This window comes from Callospermophilus lateralis, chromosome 1, assembly GCF_048772815.1.
Source record: "Callospermophilus lateralis isolate mCalLat2 chromosome 1, mCalLat2.hap1, whole genome shotgun sequence".
Classification (NCBI taxonomy): Eukaryota; Metazoa; Chordata; class Mammalia; order Rodentia; family Sciuridae; genus Callospermophilus; species Callospermophilus lateralis.
In genome coordinates, this window is record NC_135305.1 from 71,074,406 (window position 1) to 71,092,435 (window position 18,030).

Genomic DNA, 18,030 nt, shown 5'->3' on the forward strand with positions numbered 1-18,030 from the left:
TAGGGTTTTTTCCCTACATTTTCTGGGAAATATAATATTTTTAAATATTATTGAATTTTTATTTACACACATAGTTTGATAATACCTAAAGGCTTATAAGGACACTCTCTCCCAGCCCCACTCCACCCCCATTCCATCTTTTCTCATCCCAGAAGAGATTTAGCAGTTTAGCTTTCAGGGTTTTTTGTGTGTTTTTTTATTTTTTAATTTTTTAGCACTTTGGTTTCATGTTTCTAAGTAACATGCTTCTATAACTATTATTTTAGACATTTGTCAACTTCCTATTGTGACAGGGAAGATAATCCTTTTGTCTTCTTACTCTACAAATGTCACTGTTTGCATTACTGTGATAATATGAACTAATTTACTGTTCTTACATTTTCATTCTAATACACCATTTTGTCCTGGATTAATACTGTTATTTTACTTTATGTACATCATCAGTTCTTTCAAGATCTAAATAAATTTGATAAAGTCCTTCTTTTTTTACTTGATTCAGTGGAGACTTATTTTCTTTCATCTTAATGCATAATTGTTTTCCTTAAACTTTACTATCCTGGGAATTTGTTTTTCTCAAATTGGATCCCATATTTTCTGGACTTCATGTCTTCATTTTAGTTAGCTTGTTACAGTAGAGTATTTCCTTAATGAGGGTCTTGGAAAGGAATACATATGGGATTAATTATTTTGTGGCTTAATGTTTATGAAATAATATGCTCAGTGTATGAAATTATACATCAAAAATCAAGTTCAGGATTTAAAAAAGATTGACAAATAATTGTACTCAAGAATTTTAAAAGGATTGTTTTCCAGTTAGCAAAATTTTCAGATTTGCCGTGATTTTGTTTTGTCTTTTACTTTTAAAATTGCTTTGTGGGGTTCTAAAAAGTGCTTTGGTGGGCTTGACAGTCTGGAAAATAATTATTTTTCCTCTCTCCCTTCCCTTTCTATTTTCTGTGTTGCATGAGCTCCTGAGATGACTCTTAATCTTTTTCTGATTTTTTTTTTTTTGGAACATTTCATTAACCACAATTTTCCAATCTTCTTACATTTTATTTTGGTTATCATTACTTGCTGGAATTTAGCACCATGCTGCATTCTTGCCTCCAGGTTATAAGCCTGCCTGAATTCTGAGGGTCATTCAGCTCACTAGTCAATGATAGTTCTAAGTCAGGTTTCACTCTTCTATGTTCAGAACATTTGTTGAATCCCTTCAGTATTGTTGCCTCCTATTTTCATTTTTGTGGTTGTGTTATTTTTCTTAATATTCTGCCTTACTTCTCGGGCTTTGGGAGGAAGAAAGATGAGTTAGCCTGAAATGTTGAATTTACATAGATGGGTGGACTTTTTAATGTATCTGATGGGTAATTTGCAAGGCTAGGATTACTGGGAACTCATAGAATGCATGAATTTCTTGAAAGTAATAAAATGCTTTTGTGATATGCCAGTCATTCATTACTTGAGATTTGGTTAATCTTGCTGGTTTGAAGGAATTTGATATGGTTCCTGCCCTATTTTGAGGCTCAAGAATTAATTTTGAATTAATATGACTAATATTACTCAATTAATTAATTAATTTTGAATTAATATGACTCAAGTCTGATGGCATTTACTTAATTTCCTGGGAATTTAATCTAGATACCCTGAGAATAGTATTTGAAAGAGTAAGCAAGAAGTACTTGAAAATGTCCCCAGATTAAATGACATGAGAATTATTTTCTTCAGGTATATAACAGATAAGATATAGCATGTCTTGCTTTGTTCCTCAATTGGTTTCTGGTAATCTAGTCTAAAGCCAGTCTCATCACCCTCATTGATGTACAGTTGAATTCAGACATTAATATGATGTTTGGATTTATATGTTATCTCTGCCATTTAACAATGTATATATCCTTTGACTATTAAATTTCTTAGTCTTGAATTGGGTGCAGTGGTGCACACCTATAATCCCAGCTACTCAGGAAGCTGAGGCAGGAGGATCTAAAGTGTGAGGGGTCAGTCTGGGCAACTTAGTTTGAAAACCCTATCTCAAAAATAAAAAATTAAAGGCTTGGTTCAGTGGTAGAGGCCTTGCCTAGCATATGCAAGTCTGAATTCATTCTCCAGTACAAAAAAAAAAGTTTTTAACATCCATATTCCTTGTTTCTGACAGGGATTAATACTTGAGATTATAAGGTTATAGGAAAGGAAAAACAAGGCAGATACTTCTGTTTCTTCAAAAGATAGGTGATTTATGACATTAGTTGGTAGGCTTCATAAATTCTAGGCATGGCAAAAAAATAGCATTTTAAAGAAATTTATCAGTTTTTAAATGTGTAATTAGATTTTGGAGAAAACTCTTACTGATTCCATATGCTTTATCAATAAATTTGTTCTTGGGTAGAGATGAGGCCTGAGAAAATGATCTTTCCCCCACAGCAGAATGAGGTCCCTATGGAAATTAGGTATAAAGGGAGCTTTGGAGAGCACACGTTTTCTAAAAGATGTGTAAAAAATTCCAAAGATAGGTCCGTCTAGTTGGCAAGTAGGATTATAAAGGACTACAGATCTGTTTACAATGAAACCTTTAATATACTGGAATAGTTGATACCTGTGCTCTCAAACCTTACTGTAACATCTTTTGTGTACGCCAAAGGGCAAAAGCTCCTTGGCATGTTTGTGAAGTCACCATACAAGTGAAAGACTGACATTCTTGAGAAAGGAGAATATACAAAACTCAGAAGAAAGCCTTTGAAAAGGAGATGAGGTTGAGACATTTCCTTCACCTGCAGTGGGTCTTTTGCAATGTAGTCTTTCCACTCAATTTTGTAGCTACTTAGAAGTCCTAGAGTCATCTGCTGCTATAGTTTGGATCTTGAGTGTCTCCCATCAGCCCATATGTTAAAGGCTTGATCTCCAGCTTATGGTAGGATTGGGAGGTGGTAGAAGGAAGTTGAGTTGTTCGGGGTGTGCACTGGAAGGGGATATTGGTATCCTGGCCCCTTCTTGTCTCCTCCTTAACTTCCTGGCCTCCAATAGGTGAGCAGCTTCCTCTGCCATGTGATCTTTACCACAATGTTCTTCCTTGCCACAGTTCTGAAGGCAGTGAGGCCAAGTGACCATGGACTGAAATCTCTAAAACCGAAATAAACCTTTCCTCTTTAAAAGTTTCTTTATCTCAGGTATTTTGTTGTAGTAATAGAAAGCTAACAACATTCCTGCCATCATCCTAGTTAGAATGACACAGTAGTACTCTCTCCTTTCTTATTGCAGTTCTCTGTTTGGTCAGGAATGGTTGCAAGTTAGTCATCACAGTAGCAGCTCCTGCCTGCTGCAAGATATTTATATACAGGAGTACACCATGACAGAAGTGCTGGAAATGTGGTGTCAGCTTACAGTTGCATCAGCCAAATATGGACATTAATTTCAAGTCTAACAAGAATCTCACCAATCACCAACTCAATTGGGGAGTGGTGTTTTGTTGTTGTTTTAGAGCATAGTTTCAGTTATATATTAATTGAAAACCTTAGATATGGAGAAAGTTAGTATTTGGAATCTTACATTGCTTGGATAAATAAACACTAAACAGGTCACCAGTTTTGTGCTAGAGTTTATGGGCCTCACGGAAACAGTTGGGCTCTGCAGGAAGGCAAAGAAAGACCTACAGAATTTGTAAAACATTTTGTTGTAGTTGCTCCTGAGTAATTAGTTGTTTTTTCCTGGTAACCAAGCAAAGCTCAGATTTTTGTAAGTAATTTTGCATGCTATTACTCTGAGATTAAATCATAATTCTTGAGTTTGGGAAATTGTTGTTGCATGTGCCCTGTGCTTTTAACTTTCAATAGAAATGATTTAAACTGGATTTTAAAAATTACTTCCTGAATCTGAAGAGGCATTGACTGAAATGGAATTAAAGAACAAATTACCATGATTCAAAGCTGCTTATTAGCTTTGAATTAAGTCCTGTTGTAACAATTCTGATTTTCTGGCAAGCAATATCAGTGTGAGTTATTTTTGTGGTATGATACCAAGCACCTGCAGGGAAAAAATAAAGCACAAAGCAGTTTTTCATAGACAGCTATCTTTATTTGTGAGGATATTTATTTGTAGGTAGTGAAAAAATTCTTACATTCCCCAAACTGGGCTGTTAGCAATGATCCAAACTAGAAGAAACAAATTACTTACATGTTTCAGTCGAAGGTATCAGTGTTCTTTTAAAAGGATGCCACTTTGGTCAATCTTGGTGAATAAGCAAATTTGCACCCTGGAGTCCGGAAGAAGGATTGAGTTAGTATGATCAGAATTGCTGGCCACACTGGTTCTCCAGCGTTGGTTGTTCCCAGATGCCCTCATTTGGAGATGCCAAAGATAGAAACCATTGGGTGTCAAACAGCTGTGATTCCTGCTTTTCAAGCCATGTGATCTTATATCCATTTACTAACTGAATCATTTGCAATTCATTTGCAAGCAGGTTCCTGGTGGCCACAGGCCACACCCAACTTAGGGTTCTCTGCCAGTTCTTTGTTTCTATTTGCATGTTGTTGCTTTTCATTAAAAAATATATTGAAATAGCATCTACTTGCATTGTGTCTTCACTCTGAAGAAATTTTCTTTCAAAGCACTACTTAGCATAGGCTGTTTTAGATTTTTTGGAATCACCTTCTAACTAGGTGGCAAGGTCAGTAATTTGGAGATTTCATTAGCTGGACTGTTCCTCATGAGTCAGTTTTTTAGCCCTGATTCCCTCGCTAATCCTCTGCTTTGTACAACACGGATTATGCTTCTGTATTCGATTTAAGCAAGAGCAGTCACATTCCTGAAGGGAAAGCTAAGGCTCAAGGATATTAAGTCAGAGATCCAAAGAAACATGCGTCAGTCACCAAGCCTAAAATAGAAGCTATGTTTGTTTGGAGTGATGATCCTATGACATGACACAAACATTTTTCCTGGTCAAATATCAGTATTTAGGATAATAAATAATAGAGATGATAAGATATTAAACACGTTTAGGAGGGTTTAGGAAATCTGTGACCTTGCAGTTAATACTTTCGATCCTTGATTTTATTGCAAAGTTAAAATTTATGTCTAACGTCCTTTTACTCTATTTGCTGCTGCTGCTGCTGCTGCTGTTGGGTTTTTGTTTTTGTGTTTTTTTTTCATTTGATTATCATGTCATGTCTTTCCCTTAGGACTGTTACAGAAATGTATTTGGAATTCGGTATCTAATGTGGTTCAGTAGCATTTTGTTTAAAATATTCAAGAAATTATGTGTTCTTTTTAAAATTTTTTTGGTTTTTTATGTGGTGCTGAGGATAGAACCCGGTGTCTTACACGTTTGGGGCTGGCGCTCCACCATTGAGCTCCATCCCCAAGAAATTATGTGTTCTTGTTAATTAAATTTTCAGGAATGAAAACACTTTTTAGTTTTAACTCTGAAAAACCTTAAGGAAAAAGTGTTAAAGATTAGTGCTTACTGGATTTCTTATCTAGGGTCCTGAGAGCATATTTTCCACAAGTACAGATAGGTTGTAGGTATTACTGGGGAATGGCTGGGTTTTGATATTTTATAGTGTAATTTAAGGTGTTTAGTAAATGGCTGACAATTTTTTCCAGATATTCTAAAGATTTATACCACTGGATTTGGTTTTCTCCTAACTCTAATTAAAATTTTCATTCTGTAGCTGGGTAATAAAGGAAAAAAATTAAATATTATCAGGAAGTAAACAGTGTGTTGCCACCTATAGGCAGCTAAAATATTTATTGCACTGACCTTACTGGAGTCCAAATAGATATCACATGAGCATTTTTCCCTTAGCCTTAATTCTGTTAGTGTACTTACTCACTAACTGCCTCAAAAGTCTTTCCAGATAGGTTACACCCTAAATAAATATTTTAGGTGTTCCAGCTTAACTAACAGAAGTCAAGGGCTTATAAATGTGGCACTGAATAGGATTGTTCCCTACCCTAAGGAATTTTCAGTCTGTTGGGGAAATCAAAGATGTCAGCCAACAAATGGATGAGGTGTTATAGATGTTCTGATAGAATAAGAATGCTCAGCAGTCAGCCAAGGCACACAAAAAGTTCATTTCTCTCCTAGGAGATGGTTTGTGCTGAGTCTTTTTTTGTTGTTGTTTTTTAGAGTACTGGGGATTGAACCCAGTTGCTCTACCACTGAGCCACATCCCCAGCCCTTTTCATTTTTTATTTTGAGACAGATTCTCATTGAGTTGCTGAGGCTGGCCTGGAACTTGCAATTCTCCTGCTTCAGCCGCCTGAGTCACTTGGATCATAGGCAAGTGTGCATCACCAAAGGCAGCTTGAAAAAGGATTAGGGAGGGTGTTGAATAGAAAGCAGGAGGGAAGACCCAGTGATTTTGAACAGCAGTTTGATTCTAGTTCTGCTATTAGCTAAATACATGATTTGGGGCATTTACCTGGCTGACCTCCAATGTTCTCATTTGTGGAAAGGATAAGGGCTGGACTTAAAGCAGGTCTAAAATCCTTTCCAGACCAAAAAACCTATGTTACCATGAAAGAAGAGAAAGCTTTTCAAATCATTGAACTAGAATCTAGCAGCATTCTCTCTACATCATGTAAGTTTACTAAGATTGTGTCCTAGAAACCCACAGTCATCTAGTGGCTAAAGGATAGATTTGAGGGTCAGGACTCATGCCATATTGAGGGAGAATATAAAGTAACAATGTTGTATTAAAGCCTCCTGCAACTAGAAAGGTCTCACAGTAATGTTTTCTTCTTTCAGAATGATTTTGGCCACAGCCTATCTTTATATTTATAGCTAGTCTTCCTGCACAAAGGATTTAAGGCATCTCACTGGAGCATGAACAGTGTCATAAAAGAGGAAAAATTTTAAATCGATTACAAAATAAATAACAAGATCCAGGGGGAAATAGGTAGAACTGAGCAATCTAAGGAAGAGAAAAGAGTATAGGCAGATAAGCAGGGCATAAATAGTTGTATAATTTTAGAAACTGGTCCATACATTTGACCATGAGCTTCCTGGCAAGAAAGCAAAAAGAATTAGAAAGTTGTCCATCAAAAGGGATATTTTCCTCTGGATAAGCAAAGCCAGACCCTTACTTAAAAACAGCATTTGTGGGTGGGTCTTTACCTGTCTAGTTTCCTGATGCCTCTGGTTCTTGTGGAGTTCCACAGCCCAGCCCCTTGTTTTTAATGTCACGTTTTTTTTCCAGGGGCAATGAATCATTCTTTCCAGGACACTGGATCTCGTGACATTCACGAAGATGGAAAGCTTTATGTCGTGGATTCCATTAATGACTTAAACAAACTAAACCTCTATCCTGCTGGATCACAGCATCTGTTCCGTATGTGTGCCCCTGGTGGCTTGGTGGCCCTTCCTGGCATCCAGGCTGCCTAAAAATGGCAAAGGCAAAAGTGGACCTGTGGGTGTTGGGTAGGGGTTGGGGTGGTAGGTATAGCTTGGCATTGGAAATGCTATTTATCATTAGGCAGGTTTGCTTTTGTTCTTTGAATACCCATGGGATTATGAGCTTTCTTGGCTCCTAAGGAAGATTCAAACTCTTTAAAAATCCTGGAAAAATCTTGTGGTGTTTCTGTCCCTGAGAAGGGTGAAGGCTGCTGAGCTGGACTCTCAAGGCTTGCTTATGCCTCTGTTATCTGTTGTAATGCTTCTTAGGGACCACAACTAGATCCTCAATACTGCCCACCTTCCCCCAGGGGTTTTGTTTCATAGTGTACTGCTGAGAAAATGCTCAACACATTCACCAGTTATAAAAATAGCATTAAAATTCTCTTGGGCAAAAGAATCAACTTCATTTTCTCCTTCTGAATTACAAATTGCCCAATTAAATAGTTAGAAAAATATGCGGGGTGGACAAAATCTGCTGAATACTAAATGTGTATGCTGCTCACTAAATATTAGAAATGAGTTCTACCAGACCCTCTGAACCCCTTCTTTTCTATCTTAAATGATGATGTTTGAACCCTAATGTGAATTGCTCACTTGCTTTTTTTGTGTGTGTGTGTGTACTCCCAACTTACTATCCCAGTTTTATATCTATCATTCCCCTTCTAAATCATTTCTCAGTTTTTGCTTTTCTCATCATTTAAATGGGTTCAAGTCTTCATCATTTTTATTGCAGTCAATCTTAATAAAAGCGAGTGTGTGGGTGTCAATAAGGGGGATGATATAGGATGTACTTATAGGGCATGGGATTTAAGCCATTCATTTATCCACAATCCAGGAGCACAATGTGTGGGACCAATTCAAAGTAGGAGAGCATACAAAAAAGTAATTCAATGATCTCCACTACCCCACTTTTCATATTTCTTACTCAGTTTAATCTCAGAACTATTAGGGACCTAGGCCTTAAAAAGGTTACTGGATGCAGACAATTCAAGATTTGGGTGAACCAAGCTATTTTATGAGCGAGTTGGATTCTCAATTCAACTCAAAATATTGGAAAGAACCCTGATTTCAGAGGATATCCATCTTAAAAACAGTTTTAAGAAACCAAAATATATCAGGACCACTTTTGTTTAAATGGGTGTAGGCATGCTTGATTATTCCTATAATAACAGGGATTTCCTGGGAGACAGCTCAGAGTATTCAATTTCCACCCAAGGCAGGTGGCCCACACCCAGCTCTGTTTTGCTCCTGGGTTACTGTGGGAGGACTATAGAGCCTCTGTCACTCTTAATCTTTCACTTCTTTATTCCCTCCCCCAAATAACAATCCATGTCCTGCTACTTCAGTACTAACACAGTCTTAAAAAAACTTTCCAAAGAGGCTTGATCAGTAGCTTACCCTTGCTCATTCTTTGAATACCAAAAGAGAGGAAGGTAAACAATTCCAAAAATTGTATCCATCCAAAGACATTCCTAACACATAAATCACTTTCCAGGACTGTCAGAAGGAAAATGGGTGTATTCATTACTCATGTCTCTAACAATGAGCTGCTGTTCCTTTCTGCTGACAACTTGTGTGCTGAGGAGTTTTTGTCTTCACTGTTTTTGTTTGTTTCCTATTAGCTCTTGAAGAGAAAATCCCAGACTTTGGCACAGGATCAGGAAATGGGAGGCGGAGTCTGTTCTTTATGGGGCTGCTAATTGCACTGATCGTCAGCTTGGCACTGGTTTTCTTTGTGATATTTCTAATAAGTAAGTACCACCAGCAGGGTTTTCATTACTAAGTGCACATGATGCATAGCTGGTTTTCCTAGCCGTTGTTTAACTTTGCTCTTGGGATGAGTCAATGCTTTCTGGAAGTCAAAGTTTCCCCTGGAAAACACAAGGGGAATGAACACCTGAGTGAGTCCCTTTGTTCAGGGACAGGGTCCCTGGGACACAAGCCTACTGCACAAGGGCACAGTGCTTGAAGGTCACAGACATGTATGCTAAATATTAATATAACATTTAAGTTTCTCCCTTGGGAACCCTAGCTGCCAAATGGTAGGTGACTCCATCAGGCAGTGGGATCAGTTGGCTACCATTAGATTCAGATCTATAACATGTAGTCACACTGAGGGTTCAAACCCCCTCTCAAATTCTCTCACTTGCATATCATCCCAGAAATCAAATCAAAGCGCCTGAAGTGATGTTGGGGCTGTGACCACAACAGCTGTTTCTAGGTTGACACTGACCAGGCTGGTGTCTGCTCCTATTATAACCTTCTCTGTTTGCTCTTGGCCTGGGATGCACATGCTGGTTGAGTGGCGACACCAGCTTTCCCACATCACCTCCCAGCCTAGAGACCCCCTGAGCCATCAGTGCTGTCTGGCTCTCTGCCTTGGGTAGGGGAGAGGTGCAGTTCCATCTGCCATGCTGTCCCATCCTTCTGCATGTGGTCCCTCCCACAGAACTCCCCAGTTTCCTCTCGCAGCTCACCTCTGTGTACTATCATCTGCAATTGTTCAGTTCTTTCCCAGACCACTGAAGAATGCAAGGACCTTTAGGGGAGGAAGTCATCTTCGACACTTTTTCCTAGATCCTCTACCCTGTCATTTCTTCTTCCCTTTCATGCTTACAGTCTTCAGTGATTCTGAATGAGACGTGGGACCTCACCTTTGGATTATCTCTGAGTTTATTCAGGAACTGAGGAGGTGAAGGTAGAGGTGATGAGAGGAGGAAAGTGGGCAGAGTGCACCATCCTTGAGTTGCATCAAACCTGTCTTCTTCCCCAACAACGCCTTCCTCCTTCCTCCTTCCTCCCTCCTGCCTCAAGGTCTTTAGCCTCAGGGGTTGGGGCTGGGACTGGTGGGGGAGGGGTGATATTTAATTGCTTCTCTCTCACCCAGATGCTGCCCTTGTGTACTTAGAAGCTAGCACGTAGATTATTACAGTAATTATGAACTTGCTACTAGCTACCAATTGGGGGAGGGTTGGCCCCTGAGCCTGCAGGGTCAGGAAGAGCACCTGGCTTGCTATTTTGACATGTTATTCCAACATAAATTAATGTCCTGCCTGCCACCTCTGACAGGGGTAATGACCCTGTTAAACTAGTAAGGAATTTTGGTTATGTCTCTAGACAAGTGAAATTCTTTTTTCTGTGGGGTAAGTGGAAAGTTTTAAGGGAAATGATAGTAACAAATGCTCAAACCTTCTAAAATCTGAATGGCTAGTGTAGGATCCATTATTATGCTGGAAATGAAGCTTAATATGCCCAAGGTCACATAGCTAATAAGTGCCAAATGGGGGCTTAAAAGTACTTTCTGATGTCAAACGCTATGCTCTTTCCTATTCTTCTTGCTTAAATAGGATTCTTTTTATTTGCCTTGAGCATTTTATATTGAGGAAAAAGTCACATTAAGTAAGAAACCAAAAGATGATGCCAATTGTGTCTCTTTATTGGACAATTACTCAGTGCTATACATATGATTATCTTAAGAATTTGCTCTATCCCTCAAAGGTGGGTTATTTTCCTCATGAAAGACTAAGGCTCAAAGATATCACCTCTCCATGTTCATGGGGCTTACACAGACAGACCTGGGATTCACACCCTGGCCTGTTGGGCTCTAGAGCTCCTGTGAGTTCCACTGCCTGAGATGCAGTAAGTATAAAATCTGCTTGTGGTTTTCAGATACACCTTAATCCAGTGTTACACCAGAGTTGGCAGAGGCATCTGTAAATGAACTTGATCTGTCCTTATCTTTAATAGGAAAACCATTTTGCTGCCCTGGGATTCAATGCAAATGTGTATTCTTTTTAAAAATTTTTTTAGTTGTAGGTGGACACAATACGTTTATTTTATTCATTCATATGTGGTGCTGAGGATTGAACCCAGTGCCTCATACATACTAGGTGGGCACTCTCCCGCTGAACCACAACCCTAGTCCCACGTGTATTCTTTTAATTGAAGTGAGATAACATATTCTTTATAACTCTGGCATTGTGACACAAGAGAATTAAGATTATTATATACTGATTACATTCTTATTAAACCATTGGGCCTTATGTTTTTGTTATAATCTCTGCACTAAAGAGGAATAACAGACAGCAAGAATACTTTACTATGGATTCCTATCTGCCCATGGTAGCAAGAGTAGCCAAGCAGCATATTCCACAGAATGCTAGTTCCGTGGGATAAGTGTTGCCTTTGGGAAAAAAAATAAATAAAAGGGGGGGTGTCTTCGTGGTCAAATGAGTTTGAGAACTGTTGGCTTAGGTAATGTTCAGGGTGTTTCTTTGCTTCCTGTGCATCTCCAAGGGGCAGATGGGCATATATTTTTGCTCTGACTCTTTTATACATGGAACCCTTTGTCTTTTTATGGAATTTATTTCAGGACTGTTGCACTGTGGAACAGAGGTAGGCAAGCATGGTTGCTCCTTCCTTCTGGGTTTGGGCAATGTAGAAGGGTTGCGAGAGGAGAAATTATTTCATATGTCATGGATTTGTTTCAGTCTCACACTTTCCCCAGAAGCGAGTGGCAGCTCTGCCTAGCTGAGCAGCAAAGCTCAATTAAGACCCTTCTCTCATATCTTGGACCATGTTTCATCCAGTGTAATTTTTCAGACATGAGCAAGAAGTAAGCACAGGGCAGCCAATTTGCCCCAAGGCTGGGAGGTGAACCTCTAACAGCTAGTTTACCTCCTCTGCTTAGTTTATCAGCCAAGCCCAGCAGCATGTTATCAACACTACTAGGTCCCAGAAGATAGTTTTGACGGAAAAAAAATGCCTGAAATGGAAATGTTAAGGAGTTCAAAGATAAAGCATTGATTCTGTGCAGCATTTTAGAAATGTTAACTCCAATTAACAGACCTCAAAGGTTTACATTCCCAGCTTACTATACGGCAGGGGTTCTGTTTATTTGGAAAATATTGTGCTCTCTTCTTAGGAGTGATCTGAGGGGAATGATTAAACATTCATTATGAGTTGGTAATTTAGAATCAGCAGACATGTCAAAATAGGCTGGAACCCAGAGAATGTCATTTTCCAAATGACGAGCAAAAGCCCTTTCCTGAGAATGGGCCTGGAAATGCCACAATATAACAATCGCTTCTGGAGAAATAATCAGGCACATTGGCAGTTTAATTTGATTTCTCATAGACATATGTCTCTTAGCCAAAATCTGGGTGGAGCTGCCAGGGGTGGTCTAGACTGGCACTAAGAGGTTGTAAAAATAATTCATTTAATGTGCACCTTCACTCTTCTCCAATTTCTCTCCTGGGTTTCTGGAATCCATGGATAATGGAACAGGGGGTTTGCCAAGAGTGCCTCTCAGCACTCAGATGAGCCCTGGTGGAACATACTGGAAACCAGTATAACACAGTCTGTTTTCCATTTTCAAGTTCAAACTGGAAACAAGATGGAGGATGTGTCAAGAAGACTAACAGTTGATGGAAGGGACATAGATGACCTAAAGAAAATCAACAACATGATCATAAAGCGACTCAACCAACTGGACTTGGAGAAGAATTAGAGAAATGATTTTCCAAGGGCATCAGCTAACACATGGAGCTCCTCACTTTCCTGGGGTGCACTGGGTCAAGGGGTGAGAAAGGGCAATGTATTATGTGATCACCAAAACCAGCCAGGTCAGGGATGTGAGCAACTCCTACGCAAGCTTTAAGATAGCAGCTGGAAAGGGGTGGTTAGGTCTCAGCCTTCTTTTCTGTTAGGGTGCTCCAGCTTTAATGGGGTTAGGGTGGTTGGCTAGCATGCAGGAGAATCAACAGAAACCAGGAATTCGGTTTTGTATATACAACTTCTCTTACAAGAAGAGTTTGGTGTAGAATAGGTTCACTGTCAGTGAAAGTTTGACACCACATGCCTGTGCAGATTCCTGTGAAAGCCTGAGAGATTCATTCAATTACCTGTGCAGAAGGGAACTGGGTGATGGCTTTTTTTCAGCAAAAGACATTCTTCTGCTTAGGTCATCAGGCTTTGACTATTTCCCCAGGGTCAGTGATGGGCAGGCTTCAGAGCTCATTGCTGTCAGTGATTGCTGCTGGAAACATGGGTAGGAGTTATGTGTGTGTGGTGGGGCCAGGAATCAACAGAGAAAGCTTGATTAATAACTGGTGTTTACCGAGTTCCTTCTCTGTGTGAATCATGCTACTCCAGAGCCACTCGAGTCCCATGTGGGACTAGGGAGATGTAGTTACGTGGAATTAGGTAATTCAGCACCCTGCTCATTAATTTGGAGGAAATCTGATAAATTTGTGGCCTTTGCTAAACTACAGTAGGAAATTATATACTTGGAATATTTGGAAACTGTCTTTTTATGGCAAAAGAAGGTACATTGTATCTGACATAAAAGAGGGTGTGAAATAAATGAGTTTAAAAAGCATGAGTCTTTTTATTTATTCTAAATACATGTACAAGTCAATTGAAAATTGTATTGCAACTCTGTCATTTTAAGTTTCTGAATTTGTTTACCCATTTTTGACTCAAAACCATTTGTGCTGTGTATATTCTTAAAATTCACAGGTACCAAGCAAAACATTTTCAAACCTAAAATTTGTATTTATTATTGACCTGTTGATAGGGTGTGGCAAAATTTGTTATCAGTTGTATAGCTGTTTCAGGAATCACTGGGGATCTGATAGAATGCCTCTTAAAAATATTCATTTCTTAGCCAGGCCCAGTGGCACATGCCTGTAATCCCAGCTGCTAAGGAGGCTGAAATAGAAGGATCGTGAGTTCAAAACTAGCCTCAGCAAAAAGCAAGACACTAAGCATCTCAGTGAGACCCTGTCTGTAAATAAAATACAAAAAGGGCTGGGGATGTGGCTCAGTGGCTGAATGCCCCTGAGTTCAATCCCTGGTACCCATCCCCCCAAAATAGTCATTTCTATCTGTTTGCTCTTATTATGCCCTTTTCCCTTTCTGCTTACCCAATGTACATATATTATGCTCAATAATAAATGACCATTTAAAAATGTTTTATGATATTAATGTAGCTCAGAAGTAGAGCTACATTCCCAGCCCTTTTTATTTTTTGAGACAGTGTCTCTGTAAATCACTATGGCTGTCTTCAAACTTTGATCCTTCTGCCTCAGCCTCCCGAGTAGCTGGGATTATAGGCATGCACCACCATTCCCAAATATAAATGATCTTCATTTTAAAAAATTATCATTTTAACAAAATGAAGAAGTGGATAAATCATTTTGTCCATCTTTTTGGATCTTCACTGTCCTGCCTGGATTGCATCGTGACACCTTTGACCCTTAGTCTTGGAAACTTCATCACAGCTCCTGGTATTTGAAATCACAAATTAACTCCCACTGAACATATTTAAAGTATTGGCTGGCTACATGTAGTCTTTTTTTTAAAGACAATAGTTTTATTTTTCAAGTCTATGTGCTGTTATCAAATCATACATTCCATTTTCAAATCATACAACCAATTTTACAAGTCACAAAAAATAATTTGGCTTGGCAAATTTACAGGCTCTCATTTTCTTACTGAACTAGAAATTTTCTATGAGTTCTTGCTATGGATGAAAATGTCAAGGGCTTTCTGAAGTTTCCTGACAGTAGTCTGATGAAATTTTATTCCATTTATTTTATCTTTTTAAGTTGCTGCCTCTTACACTGCTATTGTTTTACACAGTGCCCCAAACTGGCTGAAATAGTTTTTCTTCCACTGAATTAGTTTTGTTAAGAAGTGATTTTAGCAATTTTAGAAGCCACATAGACATAATCACATTATAGGTCAGTGTTAAAACATCCCAGGCATCCTAACAACTCTCATGATGGGAACAGCTATTGCTGGTACATTTCTGGTGGGTGTGATTAGAGGGATGTGACCCTTCTGAGCAGCCCTCTTACTACACTCTTCTTATCATAAGTTGTTATGCAATATATTTCTAACTCCAAAAATCACTGGGGCAAAGAGTTTGTTCTTTGAACAGTTGTCTTAGACAGGATATGTGAGGCTATTGACTATCGTAAAATGATAATAACACTAAGAATTCATAGGCTATGGTCTAGTCCTAACTTTGCATGATGGCTATAAAATTTGAGCAAATAAAAATTTCTTCGGGCCTAGTTTGCCCACCTGAGAAATTAAAGGCTTGGGCCCTTTCATTTCCAATATCCCTTTCTGAATATTAGCTGTCTATCTCCCGGCTGTCTTCCTTTTCTTTTGTCTCTTCTCATATGGAAAGATATAAAGAGATGTTGGTGAGGCAACTGGACAAGAGTGACCTCACAATTGACATTCTTCTCATAGCCTGGGCAACTTCTTGTAGTACAGTGGAAGAAACAGCTAACTAGAAGGAAGAGTGGTTTGGGAACAAGGACAAGGAAAACATCCCCAAACACCAAAGGAACACTCTTGTTCAACAAAACAGAAACAAGTGATAATGGATAGTTTAATAAGAAAACTTGGGTGGAAATGTGCTTGTGCTTAAATGTTGGGCACTGAGGACATTGAACAAAAGGACAACGAAGGAATTGTCATGTTAGGTTTCTTAATAAGTTATATTGCAATGAACACAGAGGCCAACCCTAAATGCGCCTAAAAAAATCACCTGAATGGGAATAGATACAAGTACATAGAGAAAACATAGGGAATGTGCCCTTAAGAATATCAAACTAGCTGCTATGTGCAAACATTATCCTTTTTTCTATTTCAGAGATAGAACCTCAAGAATGAGTTTGTTCTTATATCTTATCTCAAAAAACTAATTTTTTTTTCCCAAAAGATGGTATACACCAAGTTAAAGACAGGGTATTATAAATTTAGAATAATTGGTGGAACATTACAGAAATAGAGAACCTTTAGGATTAGTTTATGGTAATGGCTTTGATGCCACCTTGGATCAGTACTGAACACAGTTCCATCTGTAAAATATTTAAAGGTAAGTGATGGCTGCTTTATTAATGGAAGCAATTATGTCAGTTTTCATCAAACTAAAAATTGTTCATGATACATTGAACTAAATGAAGCTCTTTTTTTTGAAGGCATAAAAACTTTGAATTCTGTGTTTATGTGTGTTGAAACTATAAAGCTTTTATGACTCAAATATTAATTTCTCTTAAATGAAATTAAAGGCAAAACAATATGGTTTAGCTTAAATGATCATGCCTTCCTGCAATGATTAATTGGATTGTTTTACCATATATTTTAAAAAGCTAAAGAGAAAATAGTGGAAAATGGAAATAATTTTGTAAGCTAAAAGGCCTCGACTTAGATTTCTTTTGATAATACCAAATGAGGAATAAACCATGAAAATCAGAAGTTAGTACAGAAGTTAAAATAGTCAGAATAAACTCATCAGGTATCTTACAAACCTTCAAAATTGAAATAATTGATTTTCCTTGCAAGCTCATCTTATGTCTACTGCCTTTTCAATACTTCCAAGTCAATTTCAACACTTATAAAGAGAATATTTATATTGTTAACAGTAACTTTGCTACCAACCTTCAAAATAAAGAGTAATAATATGTCACTGAAATAAAAAAAAAAAGGATATCATTTTCACATATAGCTTTGGGTGTTCCCTAGTGAGATGACATCAGAGACATTGATCTTATGCTCCTTTTTGTTTTATAAAGGAATCTGCATCTAATGTGAGTCCACCTTTACAACATGGTTGTGTGAAATACTAGGCTTGTGAAAATTTTGTCAGAACCCTGGTGTTCAAAGAAATGGATCCAGATGTTATAAGAAAAATAACCCTGGGCTAATGTAATTTTATTCATATTTGTTTGGTGAGTGTTCCTTGAGTGTATATTTTTTTTTCCAGATTTTTAAACAAGTTACCTCTATTCTTGAATCATGGGATTATAGAAATTGTTCTCAAGTCTTATCATCGCTAAGTGATGCCAGATAAATTGGTTTCTGTAAGCTCCTATGCATGATTCTTTGGTCTGTGTGATTTACATATTGAGATACACCCTGCTTTGTAAATAATGTGAATTCCACATTCTTACTTGGTAACAATGAGAAATATTCCCATGTTTCTGTTTGCAGTATAGAATATGATGCATAATATCTCTGCAGTAAGTTGTTCCTTTGAATGCATTCCTAGTAAAGCAGTGGATTCAGTGACTGGATATGTGGTATGGTTATTGGGGGATACTATTATGAGCTTTTCTATCTATACTTCTCCATTGGCACAGAATGAAGCAAAGGTCTGAGCTATATTTTTATAATCATTTATGCCATGAATCCCATTGTTAGAAGTTAATGCTTTTGAATGGATTCCATTCATGCTTTTGTGATGAATGACATTAACTTCAATGATTATCACATGGGAAGCTGTTATCTGATTCTTTCTCTAGATCACTACCAGCCCATTTTGAGTTTCACTGGGATATGGTAGTTTCAGAATGACATCAAGAAGTTGGGCACTTGTACTTCCTTCTTGAGGGAGCTGCAGCATCATGGATCAAGAACTATGTCTCCATCTTCCCTTGATGTCTATAACTTACCCTCTATCAACTGCAGAAGTTGTTAATGCTTTGTATCCTCCAGTTCACATATTGATCACCAAGAAAATGACCATGGATGAACCCAAACCTGATGAAATATTCTATATGTGAAACTTCATTGCCCACTCGGAATAGAGTTTCATTGTTTTGTCTAGAGAATCTTTTTAAAAA

The 18,030-nt window shown here is 38.1% G+C and overlaps 1 protein-coding gene across 1 annotated transcript; it reads left to right on the forward strand.

The window, feature by feature from the left end:
• The first annotated feature begins 3,452 nt into the window (after positions 1-3,452).
• Lsmem1 (leucine rich single-pass membrane protein 1) lies at positions 3,453-13,674 on the forward strand. The gene is made up of 4 exons (XM_076862913.2): positions 3,453-3,726; positions 7,191-7,322; positions 9,010-9,138; positions 12,766-13,674. Exons 2-4 carry the CDS (start codon positions 7,196-7,198, stop codon positions 12,894-12,896), a joined length of 387 nt encoding a protein of 128 aa, XP_076719028.2. The 5' UTR covers positions 3,453-3,726; positions 7,191-7,195; the 3' UTR covers positions 12,897-13,674.
• The last annotated feature ends 4,356 nt before the right edge of the window (positions 13,675-18,030 follow it).